At 39.1% G+C, this 14,203-nt stretch overlaps 1 protein-coding gene across 1 annotated transcript; it reads right to left on the reverse strand.

Moving 5' to 3' along the window:
* Positions 1-3,162: 3,162 nt before the first annotated feature.
* On the reverse strand, positions 3,163-13,746 carry XKR9 (XK related 9). Its single transcript, XM_005150795.3, is given in 4 exon segments — positions 3,163-3,806; positions 4,745-4,968; positions 13,362-13,653; positions 13,656-13,746. Coding segments are annotated over 4 exon segments (1,251 nt in total).
* Positions 13,747-14,203: the final 457 nt, after the last annotated feature.

Here is a 14,203-nt window from a genome sequence, read left to right on the forward strand (position 1 = left end):
AAGATGTAATGGACATACTTAACAAAGAAGAAAAAAACACATTTGTTTTCAATTTGCAGCTAGATGAAAATGACAAGGTCAGGCACAATTCATGAACTGAATGACAGCTGAATTTTAAGAGTCGGCAGGGAACAGAAAAGATATGTATGAAGTCTATTGTTTGCACTTTACACATAGGTGAAGCAGGGCTTTGTTTTGTCTGAAGTGGTCACTGATAATATGAAATATGTCTAGAGTCAATTAATGTGCTTCCTTGTCCTCACTGCTACAGTGATTCTGAGTTAGAATGACCAGATTACTGAGAAGCTATTTTCATAACTATGAAAATGAAGGGAATCAAAGAGAAAATCTTGAACTCAAGGTCAAGAAGAAAGGAAGGAGGTTAAAGCTGACAACAAATAAATAAGTCTACAGGGGATAAGCTAACAGGAATTCCCATCTCTTGAGGCCCTCTGGCTGATGACAGCAAAATGGAGATGTTCACAGTATCTGTGGCAGGACACCAAAGATCTTTTTAAGCTTTATGAAAAGAATCTGCATGATTTCCCAAAAGATTGTTTCCCAGGTTTAGGATATAGCTATATTTATTATATTCACTAGGACTTAGAAACATAAAATAGGGGTCAAAACTTCAGTAATTGTATTTTGTGTGTACATGAATTAGTGTGATGTAGCCACCCAGATGCCTGTTTTACCAACTCAACTTCAGCATAACATTCTTCTCAATGGCACAGAAGAGGGAATGAGGAGATATAAGGAGAAAACCAGAAAGCAGCACAACATTCAGCTTTTCATCCATGAAAGAATATGAGTGTTAGATGTTAGTCAGAGAGTTGGCAATGAAATACATTTATATGGAATTTATCAGTTCACTGAAAGGAAAAAAAAAAATCACCAAGACAAGTTTTTTTGTTTCACCTGAAGTAACCTTCCTCCAGAGCAAATCAGGCTCCAAATTTCTGGCATCTGGCAGCATGCAGGCAACCTGGAGGCCCCAGGGTTGAAGCTCCCACATTAGTACTTCTCAGAAGCTCGTATTTCCCCAGAGATCTGCTTCTCAGATGATGTACAAAATTGAAGTTGAAGCCTTCTTCCAAGTAACAGACAAATTTTTGTCATTTTCTGCAAGATAGACATAATATTCTCCCTATTCCATTGTACCTTGCCTTCATTCTTTCCCAGGATTTCAGCTAGATAAATGGTAAGTGTGGGAAACAATGTAGAACTATTTAGGATCATATGTTTTCATAGCAAAATAAGAGTTCATTCAGCCTAAAAGCAGGCATGCATTTTGCTATCAAGAGCACCATCACCAACAATAAATACTCTATAGATGAAGGAGACAATTTAGGGCAATCATGGTGCATGAAGCAGGATGGAGCCATGGGCTTTTTCTCTTACTTAAGCAGTCATTTCAGGGCAAACAAACCTAGAAACCTCTTTCCTAGAGTAGAGGAATGAAAGTACTGGTTTATATATTCATTTTAGCAAAACTTGTTTAAATTTCATGGACTGTGCTTTTTTATCTCTTAACTTCTGGACTCATGTTCTAGTTCCCCTTAAGTAGACATAAGGGATTTTAGAAGTAAATTCTACTACGCTTCTTTTTCATCCATCTCCTTAAAAAGGCAGACCATTCAGCCCAAGAAATGAATTTGCTTTAGTAGAGTTAGGGAGATGTAAGTGGTTGGCCTGGTAAAGAGAACTATGGAAATTGAACAGGAAAGAGACACTTTTAGAAACTTCCCCAAGCTGTGCTAATGCTGGAAGGGTAACAAGAAAAAGGCAGTCTGCAGTCTATCACCTTGACAAAAAGACTCAAGACACAGCTGTTCAACACCCTAGTTATCAACCAAAGCATCAGCCCTTTCTCAAAGTTTCATGGAAGTTTGTTGTCAATCAATAAGGCTAACAGATTTGGTTTGTGGCAAAGTTTATCAGTTTTTCTTATCTCTAGTCTCTTTTCTCAAGCTCTGTTTCCTCCCTTTGCCTGTGGCTACTCTAAATGCACATGTGAATTATTGGAAGGGATTAGGGGGGAGAGAGAGAGCCCCAGTTTTCATAGTTCAGATTTATAATGCAGCAGCTCTGAAAGACTTAGCCTTAGATTTTATTTCTGAAGAAGCTCGGCTATCAACCTTATTCCCATTGTTATTGATTTAGCATTAGAACACAGGACCGAAATATCGTTCAATTTCACTGTGCCATCTGCCAAAATATCTTGAGGGACAAGCTGATTATTCTATCGTTCTCAAACCCTGTGAGTGCAATGCATTAGGACAGTTGCTTCTCTTTTCTACGGTGACAAAAGAAAATGCCCCACTGCATACCTTGCATAGCCTCCTTTTTCAACAGAAACCAGCATTTAAAGTATTATATCTTAAAGCTCAAAAGAGAGGAAAGCTTCAAGGAAGATAGTTCTTTTATATGCAAGACTCATGTTGCCATCCGTAAATCACTCAGGCTGCTGTTATAATCCAGAGAAAGAAGCTGGCATCACCCCTAAACACAGGATGTGAGAGACATCATCAGAACAAAACCAATAAAAGGGGTCATTAAAACACCTAGAAGTTAAAATACTTGAAAATAGCTCCCCAAATTTTCTTGTGGCAAGACAGTGATTGAGCTATAAATCAAAGTTATTCTTCTTCAGGGGATATTTAGAAAGAGGGCCATACAATTTGTAACTCTCCTCATCTAAAGCAGCAGCTTTTACGCTAATGGGGAGAAGCAGATAACTGATCACCACCCTCTGTTATTTCAAATGTACTCCTTTCCTTACAGCAAGAACAGAAAAGCAAGCTTTGTTTTCAATACGGTCAACATAAATGAATAGAATATTGTTTTAATGCTAGCTTTCATTTGATTAACTTTTAACATTCCCTATGTTTTATTCGCATTGCTAAAAATGGAAACAGTGGATTGTGTTGGCTGGATTAAATTACTTTTTTTTTCAAAAGTTACTTTGACCAGAACATAGAGAAATATTCATGTTAGAAAGGCTTTGTACAGCATCACTGAAAACAATAGTTATTCAGAGCAAGTAACTCTGATCCATTATGCACTACTCAACCACAGTACATGAGCAAAAATGACAGAGGAACAGGCTGTCCAGCAAGCATTTGCTTTGAAGTCCACACAATAAAAAAAAATCTACATTGTTCACTGCATTATGAAATTCTGAAATCTACAAGTTTTCACGCTGTTTTTGTGTCCGGCCTCTCTATCAACTTCATCTGAACATTCCTGTGGTCTGCAATAAGCAGTGGGATGAAAACACCTATAATAAACAACAAGAAAAATAATACCTAACACCAGACTAAGAATAGTTAGGATGCTCACAATTGTAAAGCTTATTTCCTTAATAATGGAAGGTTTCCAGGACAGGTATACAAACAGAATACCTAGAGTTACAACAGTGTGAGTAGCATAATAAATAGAAATGCAAACTTTTGTTTTCCTCCCCTTTATGTTAAAAAAGGTAAAAATTAGAATGATTCCAACAACAGTTCTGTACAGATATTCCATCTTCTTAGATTTGCAAAATGTTGTATGTTGTTTCACAGTCCAGGTGAAGCCACAGATCCAAAGAAGTATCAGCAGAATTACAGAACTTCTAACACTTAGTAGTGTGATCAGTGTAATACTGAGTATCCAAGAAGTGATGGTAAGCAGCTTGTAGAAGAGATACACTAACTTGGAAAGCACAGGAAATTCATCTTTATCAGGCAGAGATTTTCGTAATGAGATCTGATAATCAACCGCTGAAAAGGAGATACCACAAAAGGACATAATAATGGCAACATCTACACAAAACAAAAGAAAAAATGTTAGACCAAACAAAAAGATGTTTATTTTATGTTATAATTTCTGAATGAACTTTTGGACAATTTCCTGTTTTCTTAACACTTTCTTTATATCAATTTTGCATTTCCTCCATGCTCCTGAACAAGTTATCTCCATTTTAAGGCTCGGTTTAGTTACCTAAATCTAGGCATCTAATACTGCTTGGTATGCTTCTGGGCATTAATTAATTGCCTAAGTTGTGTGTTGTATTTGCCATCTCCATTCACAGGTGACTTAGAAATTCACAAAGTATAGCAAATAGCCCATAAAAACTTAATTTGCAGCAGCTGATACTGGCTCTTGGGTGTCTATAATGAGAAAATCTATAAGCAAGACTTGACCCTTCACATGGTCATATTTAAAGTAAGTCAATGTCTTGCCAATAATTCTGCTAGTTTTAGAGCTAGAAATGGTATAGCTGCTGTATTGCTTCTGAGTTGAACCATATCATCATATGGTTCTCTTCATCATATTGCACTCTGCAATGCTGACATAGTTTTTTCTGACTCTGTCCCTCATCTCTAACACAGATGATGGTAGTGACAAAACACAGGGCTGCTCTAAATACATTACTGATTCCCAGATGCTCATTTAGCAGTTATAAAAGAAACTGTAAACAAAAGCACACAAAACAAACTGTTCTGCAAATTATATACTAATTGTATTACTTTGAAGTGATGTATCATGTTTATATTAGATGCTGTGACTTGTTATAGTGAAATCTTTCTTCTCATGGATTGAGCAGAATGGACCATTTATTAGTCAGAAATTCTAACTAAATGCAGAGTAATCATACGGCACAATGTATCTTTTCCAAGGCATGTTTAAAATGTTATCTAATCACGAGTTATCTTTTTAGGTAAGATACTCAACTTGCAAATTAAGGAGAAAGACTCACATTGAGAAAAATTACTTTTGCCATGTTCCATGAGGATGTAAATCTGGACACAGAGTTGTGGTGTCGTCTCAAGAAAAGTCTTGAATACCCTGAGCATGTTAATATCAGTCATTACATCAATGGCTTGTTTTTGAAGGAGGTTGGGAGAGTCTGTTTCTGGTGCATCTCCACTGTCTTTTTGTTTAAATGCAGCTTGGCAGCCATATTTCAAAGCAAACCAATACCTATAAAAAAGGAGACTTGATTGGACAGTGGCTTTTAGAAGTACAACTCAATAAAATGACGTAGCCTAACAAAGTTTTTTCCAATGTCATTCTCCATTTACATTTTATCTTTGAATGTAATACAGCACCTTCTGCTAAGATAAAATTTTGTTTGTTATCTATCTAGTATCAATGATATCAGATAATAATTTAAGCCTAGCAATACCAGTGCAATGTAAAAACTACTAAAGACAAATGATACTTGCCTGAATAAATATTTCAAGCTTTATTTTGTTACATTCTTATTACTTTAGAAGTACTGCATTTCTGAAAATTCCCCTAGCATCTCTCCTCAGTCTCTTTTTGAGATGCTTGTTCATTTTTTTGTATCCTTTTAAGAGTATTAGTGAATATCCCGGTGTGAACATCCATATCTATATAATATACATCCATAAGCCCCAAGGATAATATCTGATGAACTGCAAACATGCAACAGGCTGAAAAAACAATCACTACTCTGTCATTTTCTAAATACTCAGGAAGACTATAAGTTCAGAAAATTATTTTCAAGACACGTGGGTTCCTGGGTTGTCAGATTTGGTTAATAATCTGTCCTCAACATAAAAAGGACATGGAACTGTTGGAACAAGGCCAGAGGAGGGCCACGAGGATGATCAGGGGACTGGAGCACCTCCCATATGAAGACAGGCTGAGAAAGTTGGGGCTGTTCAGCCTGGAGAAGAGAAGGCTGTGTAGAGACCTCATAGCAGCCTTCCAGTATCTGAAGGGGGCCTACAGGGATGCTGGGGAGGGACTATTCATTAGGGACTGTAGTGATAAGACAAGGGGTAAAGGGTTCAAACTTAAACAGGGGAGGTTTAGATTGGGTATAAAGAAAAAATTCTTTACTGTTAGGGTGGTGAGGCACTGGAATGGGTTGCCCAGGGAGGTTGTGAATGCTCCATCCCTGGTGGTGTTCAAGGCCAGGTTGTGTGGCATGGTTTAGTGTGAGGTGTCCCTGCCCATGGCAGGGGGGTTTGAACTAGATGATCTTCATGTCCTTTCCAACCCTAACTATTCTATGATTCTATGATTCTATAATCTGAGTGGTTTTACATGAAGAGGTCATTTGCCTTGGCAAATAAGTGTATCTGAATGACTTTTAGAACAGTTCTGGCTTATTTTCAATTAAGCTTAAATGAACATTTCCTCTCAAAGAGCAGTAATTTCAAAGATACATGGAATTAGTTTGTCACAACTGATGTATATTCTGTGTGGTAAAGAGTTTTTTCTGTTTAGGGTAGCTCTAATGCTTTGCAAAGCTAGCTCTTATTCCCATTTTCAAGACCCTTGTTTCAGGCCTGGAGGTGGGTATAGCACCTTAGAGGGGAGAGAATGCTTAAGTTTTAATCAGAAATCATTCTGATAACTAAGAGAACAACCAGCTATTGTATATGATAATCAGTACAGATGTGTGTATCAAAACAGGATGGTGGCTACAACCTGATGTAGGACAAGATCTTCAGCTGCTGGAAATAATAGTATTTCTGCTGTCCCTAATCACAGAATGTTTTGGGTTGGAAGGAACCTTAAAGACTATCTGGTTCCGACCCCCTGCCATGGGCAGGAACACCTTCCACTAGATCAGGTTGCTCAAAGCCTCATCCAATCTGGCCTTGAACACTGCCAGGGATTGGGCAGCCACAGCTTCTCTGGACAACCTGTGTTAATGGACTCACACAGAGACACACAGCCCTGGTGATGATCTGACTCACTGCAGTACTGCTTTGAAAGCCAAAGGAGGTAGGCAATGCCCTTTACTGTGATAGTTTAAATGGGAAAATTGCCCATAAACAGGATTTTGATCATAACAGCCTTCTGAAACCACTTTTAAGCCTGGTGATGTGGTTTAAGCCTAGCTGGTAACTCAGAATCATGCAGCCACTTGCTCATTTCCCCCCCCCCCCCCCCCCCCCCGCCCCACCTTTTCCTCCCCCTGCTCCTGGAGGGATGGGTAAGGGAATCAAAAGAATGTAACTCCCACGGGTTGAGATAAGAACAGTCCAGTAACTAAGGTATAACACAAACCACTGCTGCTACCACCAATAATATTTAATGATAAGGGAAATAACAAGGGAAAATAATACAATCACTCACCACCCGCCAACCAATACCCAGCCTGACCTGCACAGCAATCTAGTCCTTCCGGGTAACTGTCCCCAGTTTATATACTGGGCATGATGTGCTGTGCTATGGAATACCCCTTTGGTTAGTTTGGGTCAGGTGTCCTGTCTCTGCTTCCCCCTGACTTGCCCACCTCCCTGGCAGAAAGTCTTTGGTCAGAGTAAATGTTACTGAGCAACAACTAAAATCATTGGTGTCATCAGTGCGGCTCCCAGGCTGAAAGTCAAACCCACAGCACTGCACCAGCTGCTAAGAAGGAGAAAAATGCCTGCTACTGATGAAACCAGAACAGCCTATTTCTGACCACTCAGTTCCCAGACATCTTGAGCTTCCAACATCCTACTCCAATGAGTCCATTTTGATTGTAACTGGAAGGCAAAAGCAGCAAAAGCAGTCCTTGTTTCAAGAAAGCTCACTGTTGCTTAGACAATTTTTCTACCATTGTAAACACTGTAAAAGCTTTGCCACGCAACAGAAGAATTTAGTTATCTGGATTATGAAGATTACATCATTCATTCAGATCTGTTTTCTTGATAATCACAGAATATCACCTGGTTACCTTACACGGTTGTACAAGTTGTTCGAGAACATCTTAAGAATCTAAATGTGCACAAGTCCATGGGAAATGATGAAATCCATCCACGGGTCCTGAAGGAGCTGGCGAATGAAGTTGCAAAGCCACTGGCCATCATATTTGAAAAATCATGGCAGTCAGGTGAAGTCGCCAACAACTGGAAAGAGGGAAATATAACCCCCATTTTCAAGAAGGGGAAAATGGATGACCCAGGGAACTACAGACCAGTCAGTCTCACCTCTGTGCCTGGCAAAATCTTGGAGCACATTCTCCTGGAAGGCATACTAGGGCACATGAAAAACAACAAGGTGCTTGGTGGCAGCCAGCATGGCTTCACTAAGGGGAAATCCTGCCTGACCCCTTTGGTGACCTTCTATGATGGGGCTACGGAACTGATGGACAGGAGTGGAGCAGTTGATGTCATCTCCATGGACCTGTGCAAAGCATTTGACACTGTCCCACATGACATCCTTGTCTCTAAATTGGAGAGACATCACTTTGATAGGTGGACCACTCGGTGGATAAAGAACTGGCTGGATGGTCGCATGCAAAGAATTGTGGTCAATGGCTCAATATCCAGCTGGAGATCAGTAATGAGTGGTGTCCCTCAGGGATCGGTGTTGGGACTGGTCTTGTTCAACATCTTTGTTGGTGACATGGACAATGGGATTGAGTGCGCCCTCAGCAAGTTTGCTGATGACATCAAACTGAACACAAGCTGGCTTCAGTGTGTGCTCACAGCCCAGAAAGCCAACCATATCCTGGGCTGCATCAAAAGGAGCGTGACCAGCAGGTCAAAAGAGGTGATCCTGCCCCTCTACTCTGCTCTTGTGAGACCTCACTTGGAGTATTGTGTACAGTTCTGGTGTCGTCTACGTTAAAAGGACATGAACTGTTGGAACAAGTGCAGAGGAGGGCCATGAGGATGATCAGGGGACTGGAGCACCTCCTGTATGAACATAGGCTGAGAAAGTTGGGGCTGTTCAGCCTGGAGAAGAGAAGGCTGCATGGAGACCTCGTACCAGCCTTCCAGTATCTGAAGGGGGCCTACAGGGATGCTGGGGAGGGACTCTTTATTAGGGACTGTAGTGATAGGACAAGGGGTAATGGGTTCAAACTTAAACAGGGGAAGTTTAGATTGGATATAAGGAAGAAATTCTTTACTGTAAGGGTAGTGAGGCACTGGAATGGGTTGTCCAGGGAAGCTGTGAATGCTCCATCCCTGGCGGTGCTCAAGCCCATGTTGTACAGACCCTTGGGTGACATGGTTTAGTGTGAGTTGTCCTTGCTCATGGCAGGGGGGCTGGAACTAGATGATCTTAAGGTCCTTTCCAACCCTAACTTTTCTATGATTCTAAGCCTGCTGACATGCAGGCTGAGAAAGGCAAGGTCTTACGCCTTAGTTTGCCTCCTACTTCCATTCCTGAAGGCTGCACCTAAGATGATTTCAAGATTCATGCTGAAGTGCCACAGGTTGCCAATTCCCTGATTGTCCATAGGATCATATGCACTACAGACCGCATGTAACACATGTATTTGCATTTCGTTTACACAGAAAACTGGGAACAACAGATCATTAGACGCCTGGATCTCACAGAATCATCCAGTATCAGTATAACATTGGAGCATAGTCCCCTTCTGCTTACAAACAGAGCTAGGAAGAATTGCTGGCTCCTCCAGATGTTAAAAGTTTAACACCTTCACCACCTTTAAAGATCAAATCCTATAACCACAGAGGAGAGAGTGACAGTGGTTCTTCCATAGCTACAAGCACAAAAGACAGAATTTGCAGGTCGTGGGTTAAGTGCACACTAAAGAAATCATGACTTATACTTGTTATGTTAAAGCATGTTGACCATACAAGTCAGAATTGCTGCCTGGAAGCATCAGTAACAGGTGTGGGGCAGCTGCATTACTGCTTTACAGGAAGAACTTTTGCCCTTCTCCTTGCAGAGACTCATAGACTGCAGCCCTGCATTCAGGCCATACTGTGAGGTGGTTTTAGATCCATCACTCCCAAAGGACACTGTTTTCTACTTTTATGTTTTTGTGTATTTATCTTGCTGTTCTCTGAATAATTGCTCATAAGCAAAGAACCAAATTGTCTGGCAAGGCATCTATAGTATTTTCAGTTTATACAAAAACTAGTATTCCAAAACATCTGGTTTTTGTATCCAAGATGTAAACATCTAAAGAGTTTGCAATGTTTTCAAGAAAAAACAATTGGTTGGACCAATCTATTACTTGTCCATGGACTCATTCACCAGAACCTGTGTTTGTCCAAGCAGCAAGAACTGGAAACCAGATGCACAAATTTCAAGCTGCAGAGCTCATAGCTAAAAAGGCAGAGAGTATGGAAGCCAAGAACCAGAGCTGTTGTAAAAACAGTATTTCAGCTGGATGCACCCCTGTGCATCACTCATCAGTTTTCAGAAGCATATTCCTTCTCAGTATGGTATGCTAGGCTTATATTATTATAAGATGGTATGCTACAGCATTTTTCACTATTTCAGTCCATACTAAAGGTTAGGTCAGGCTGAAATTTTCCACCCTCTTTCAATGTACTTGAATGATACTGCAAACTGCTACACATTAGTGGACTCCAGAACTGATACTGAGCCCCAGGGAAATGTCCCCTCTTTTCACATCCACTGATTGTGTTACTATCTTAATGTTGACTGTTATGTCACAGTCTGTTTTCAATGGTACCGACATCTGTGTGACCCATTTAAATATATCAGGCTGAAAATCATTTCAATCAGCATAGCTAATATATGCTTCACCAACTTAATCTTGTCTCCTTGCACAGAATAATATTGCATATGGCTATACAGGTGTACAATTCTTTCCATTAAAAGAAACTAAAGCCTTATTAGAGATTAAATAATTTTAATTCAATTTTTTCTTTTTTTTAATACACATGCACATAAGTGTATACACACATATGATTTCTTTATTTATGATTTAGCATTGGTGGTGTGACAACACAACCAGACTGATTCCCATTGTGCTGTGCACTGTACAAATATAACATAGTGAAGCTCCCTGATTCAAAATGGAGCAAGAAGTGTAAAAGATACACAAGAGAGGGAAGAAGGTAAGAAAGAAAGACAGACATGCAGGAAGAGAATTTGGTAAGATGCATTCACATCTCATGATTTCAGGAATCCTAAGTTCACTGGACAAATAATCACTGGCTAGGCCCCTATTTTCCTCTGTAGTGAATGGAGAATAAAAGCTCCTGTCCCAGATGATCTTCTGGAGAAGCTCACCTTAACAGGCAAGACCTGACTCCTAACTAAACCTATATTTAGCCATTGGCTGTAGAAATAAACTTGAGAGACTCACAGTCTAAATTAACTGGAAAAATAAATCAGATGACGAAGAGGGAGAACAGGAGGGGAGTGTACATGGATACATCTAAGAAAACACACATAACAAAGTATGTAATAGTTGATCACAAAGGTACAAGAACAGTTGGCAGTCTGCTACTATCAATTTATACTTTACAATATGCACCATCACACTGCTGAATTTTGAGGAGTGGCTGAAAGAACTTTGTAATTTATACATATCAACTTGAACATTTTCCAAGCTGTCATGGGTTCAGCATAGGAGAAGTCATTTGTGCAATAAAGAACAAGTGAACAACATTGTTTGGTGCAAAGGTCAAAATTATGTGTACTAGATAATAAGCCACTCAGAGAAGATGGGGCTAAGTCTGGGAAGGAAACTTCAAAAAGCATAGAAATTCATAGAGGCAATAATTCGAAAGGGTATGAGTTCAGGTAAATCCAACAGTTTATTACTTTAGTGTACTACTTTAGCATTAAGCTAAATCATTAAGATTTTCCCATAAAGGCAGCATTTTGAATAGATACAAGCACTGAGTCAAGATTACGGTGCCTAGTTATAGACGATCAGAACTTGGACCTGAATTCTGACAGTCTTCGTTGAAAAGCGAAATAGAAAAGTGTCTTGGAGATAGGAAGGAAGATCTTGAAGATTAGCAGGAAATTTTAGGGGCAACCTGGGAGGGTAAAATGAAGCCAAAGATGAAACCAGAATTACCATCCTGAACAGATTACGGAGGATGAGGTCATGGAAGAGAAAGGGGAAGGAAGGGGAGTTTTGGCCAGACACTGAAAGAGCAGCTTCTGCTGTTCTACACCACATGTAATGTCTTAATATTTATCATCAGTTATCAGAAAAGGCAGTCATGGCTGTAATTTCTTTTGGAAGAAACAAACTCAGAGAGGCAGGTTTCTCAGTCATAAGAATGGCACACCCAGACATAACTGAAGGTGAAAAGCTTTGGGGACTGACAAAAAGGAGTGTTCCACAGTGCACCGCAAGACATCCCCTCTGAAAGGTGGAAAGGAGTGCCTGTGGCCAGATCTTTGTTTATCTCACAGAAACCAACCCATGTCCATGGATCTGGTTAGTGAATAAGAAACCATCCAGAGAAACTGAAGAAGGATCTTCATTTTCTTCAAAATGTAGTCTTTCTAAATTTTTTTAATACGTGGCACCAGAAAAATCAAACTTGTCTCAGCAAAAAAACTCCTCTGTGAAATCTAAAACTTCATGATTGTAAGAGGAGGAGGAGCAGGAAAGTAAAACTGACAGGTAAAAGGAAAAAGAATATCAAAAGGTAAAAGTTAATTGTGACACCTACAAGCTCTATCATTTGCCTTAATCCAGCATAGCACCAAGTGCATAAAACGTGTGTGAGGGAAATTTTTACACTGGCATAAACACATCTTTCATCACTACCCATAGAATTGTATAGCAAGTTAAAGGAGGTATGTAAGTATTAAATATTTTAGTAAGTGCCTCTGATAAATCTAGATTCACTTATGTTTCTTGCATGCTGCATACCCAAAATAATTAAAATTCAAGACTTTTCACCAACATCTTTCACGTGTTTTAAAATTTTCTCTATAACGATAATAATAATTTTATAGCAAAGCCATCACAGAATGTCAAGCATATGGCATCTTAAACTATTCCTGGACACGGTTTAGTGTGAGGTATCCCTGCCCATGGCAGGGGGATTGGAACTAGATGATCTTAAGGTCCTTTCCAACACTAAGTATTCTATGATGCTATGATTCTATGTGTCTTTCAGCAAACAAAGGTTCCTGTCATAATCAGCATAGTTCCTGTGGAAAATACTGCTGCAAGCGTTCTTACTAACTATTCAGCTATTAATTTCTCTCCTGAATGCTGGTGGGGTTTCTACATATGGTTAGATTCTCAGGTTCAAAAATTATCTCTTACCTCAGCTATCTCACCTGCTTAGTGTAATCAAACGAATCCCCTTCTTAACATAACTTTTAAAACTATATTTTTCAGTTACAAGTGTTACTCTGTAAAGTAGGCATTTCTATCAAATATGCTGTATCAAAAGGCTGATGAATCAAACAGAGTTAGGCTGTGAACTATAAAAATTATTAATTAAGGTAAAATGAAAGAAGATCAACATTTCCCTCAAAACCTGACATAATTTACCCCTGGCATAGCAGACGAAAATCCATTGTAATACATGGAGCAATAATTGTTATGTCCCTAAAGCCATATCAAGCATTTCTTAATAAACTGTCTTAAAGCAACATGATTACTCATTTTAAAATAGATTTTTAAATCTGCTTACCTTATAAAAATTCCACACTGGAAGAGATGAACTAGGAAAATCCATTTCAGCTTCCCAGTATCAGTACCTTCCCAGTCGTTTTTAAACCACTCATAACTGAATATCTGCATTATTAATAATGAAAGACCTCTAAAACACAGTATCAATATACTCCAAGAATATTGTCCTTGACAGAAATATTTACTAGCTACCCAGAAGTCCACTCCAATATCAACTACATAAATTATAATTCCACCAAGTAAAAAAATAAAATTGTGCTTAGTAAATTTCATCATGCATTAGGCTGTCACTTTGTCATCCTCTCATCACCTCATGTAAAGGAAAGCCAGAATTAATCTAAATGCTTTCCTACAACAGAGTCTTTTTCCTGATACCACCTGCTCATAGTGCTTTCTACACAGGAAAACTGGGTTATGTATTTTATTATGCCAAAGGGACTTTCATTTTTCTGTATTCTTGATTTCAATATTAAATTAACTTCACTGATACAGGTCTATTCTGGAAAAGCTCCATGAAAATTATCTTTTTAGTTGACAGCCATTCTTCATTACTGGTTCCTAAAAAGAAGAAATAAAAAGGAAGATCAGCAGTAGCAATATTTTCTTTTAATGTATCATAGAGCAATTCTCACATACGTTTAAATAAAGTACAAAAAAATGCAGAATGTACTGAGATATTAGTGAACAAGAGAAGCTGCACTTCTGAGCTTGCTGAGGTCACCCACTCTCCCAACCACAGTGACTCTCCACTTATCAAGCAGCTGTTGAGATAATTCCTAACAGTTGCAAAACACTAAGAAACAAGCTTGCTTCTACTAGTTTTTAAAGACAGCTTATGGAAAA

This window comes from Melopsittacus undulatus, chromosome 1 (assembly GCF_012275295.1).
Source record: "Melopsittacus undulatus isolate bMelUnd1 chromosome 1, bMelUnd1.mat.Z, whole genome shotgun sequence".
NCBI classification, from domain to species: domain Eukaryota; kingdom Metazoa; phylum Chordata; class Aves; order Psittaciformes; family Psittaculidae; genus Melopsittacus; species Melopsittacus undulatus.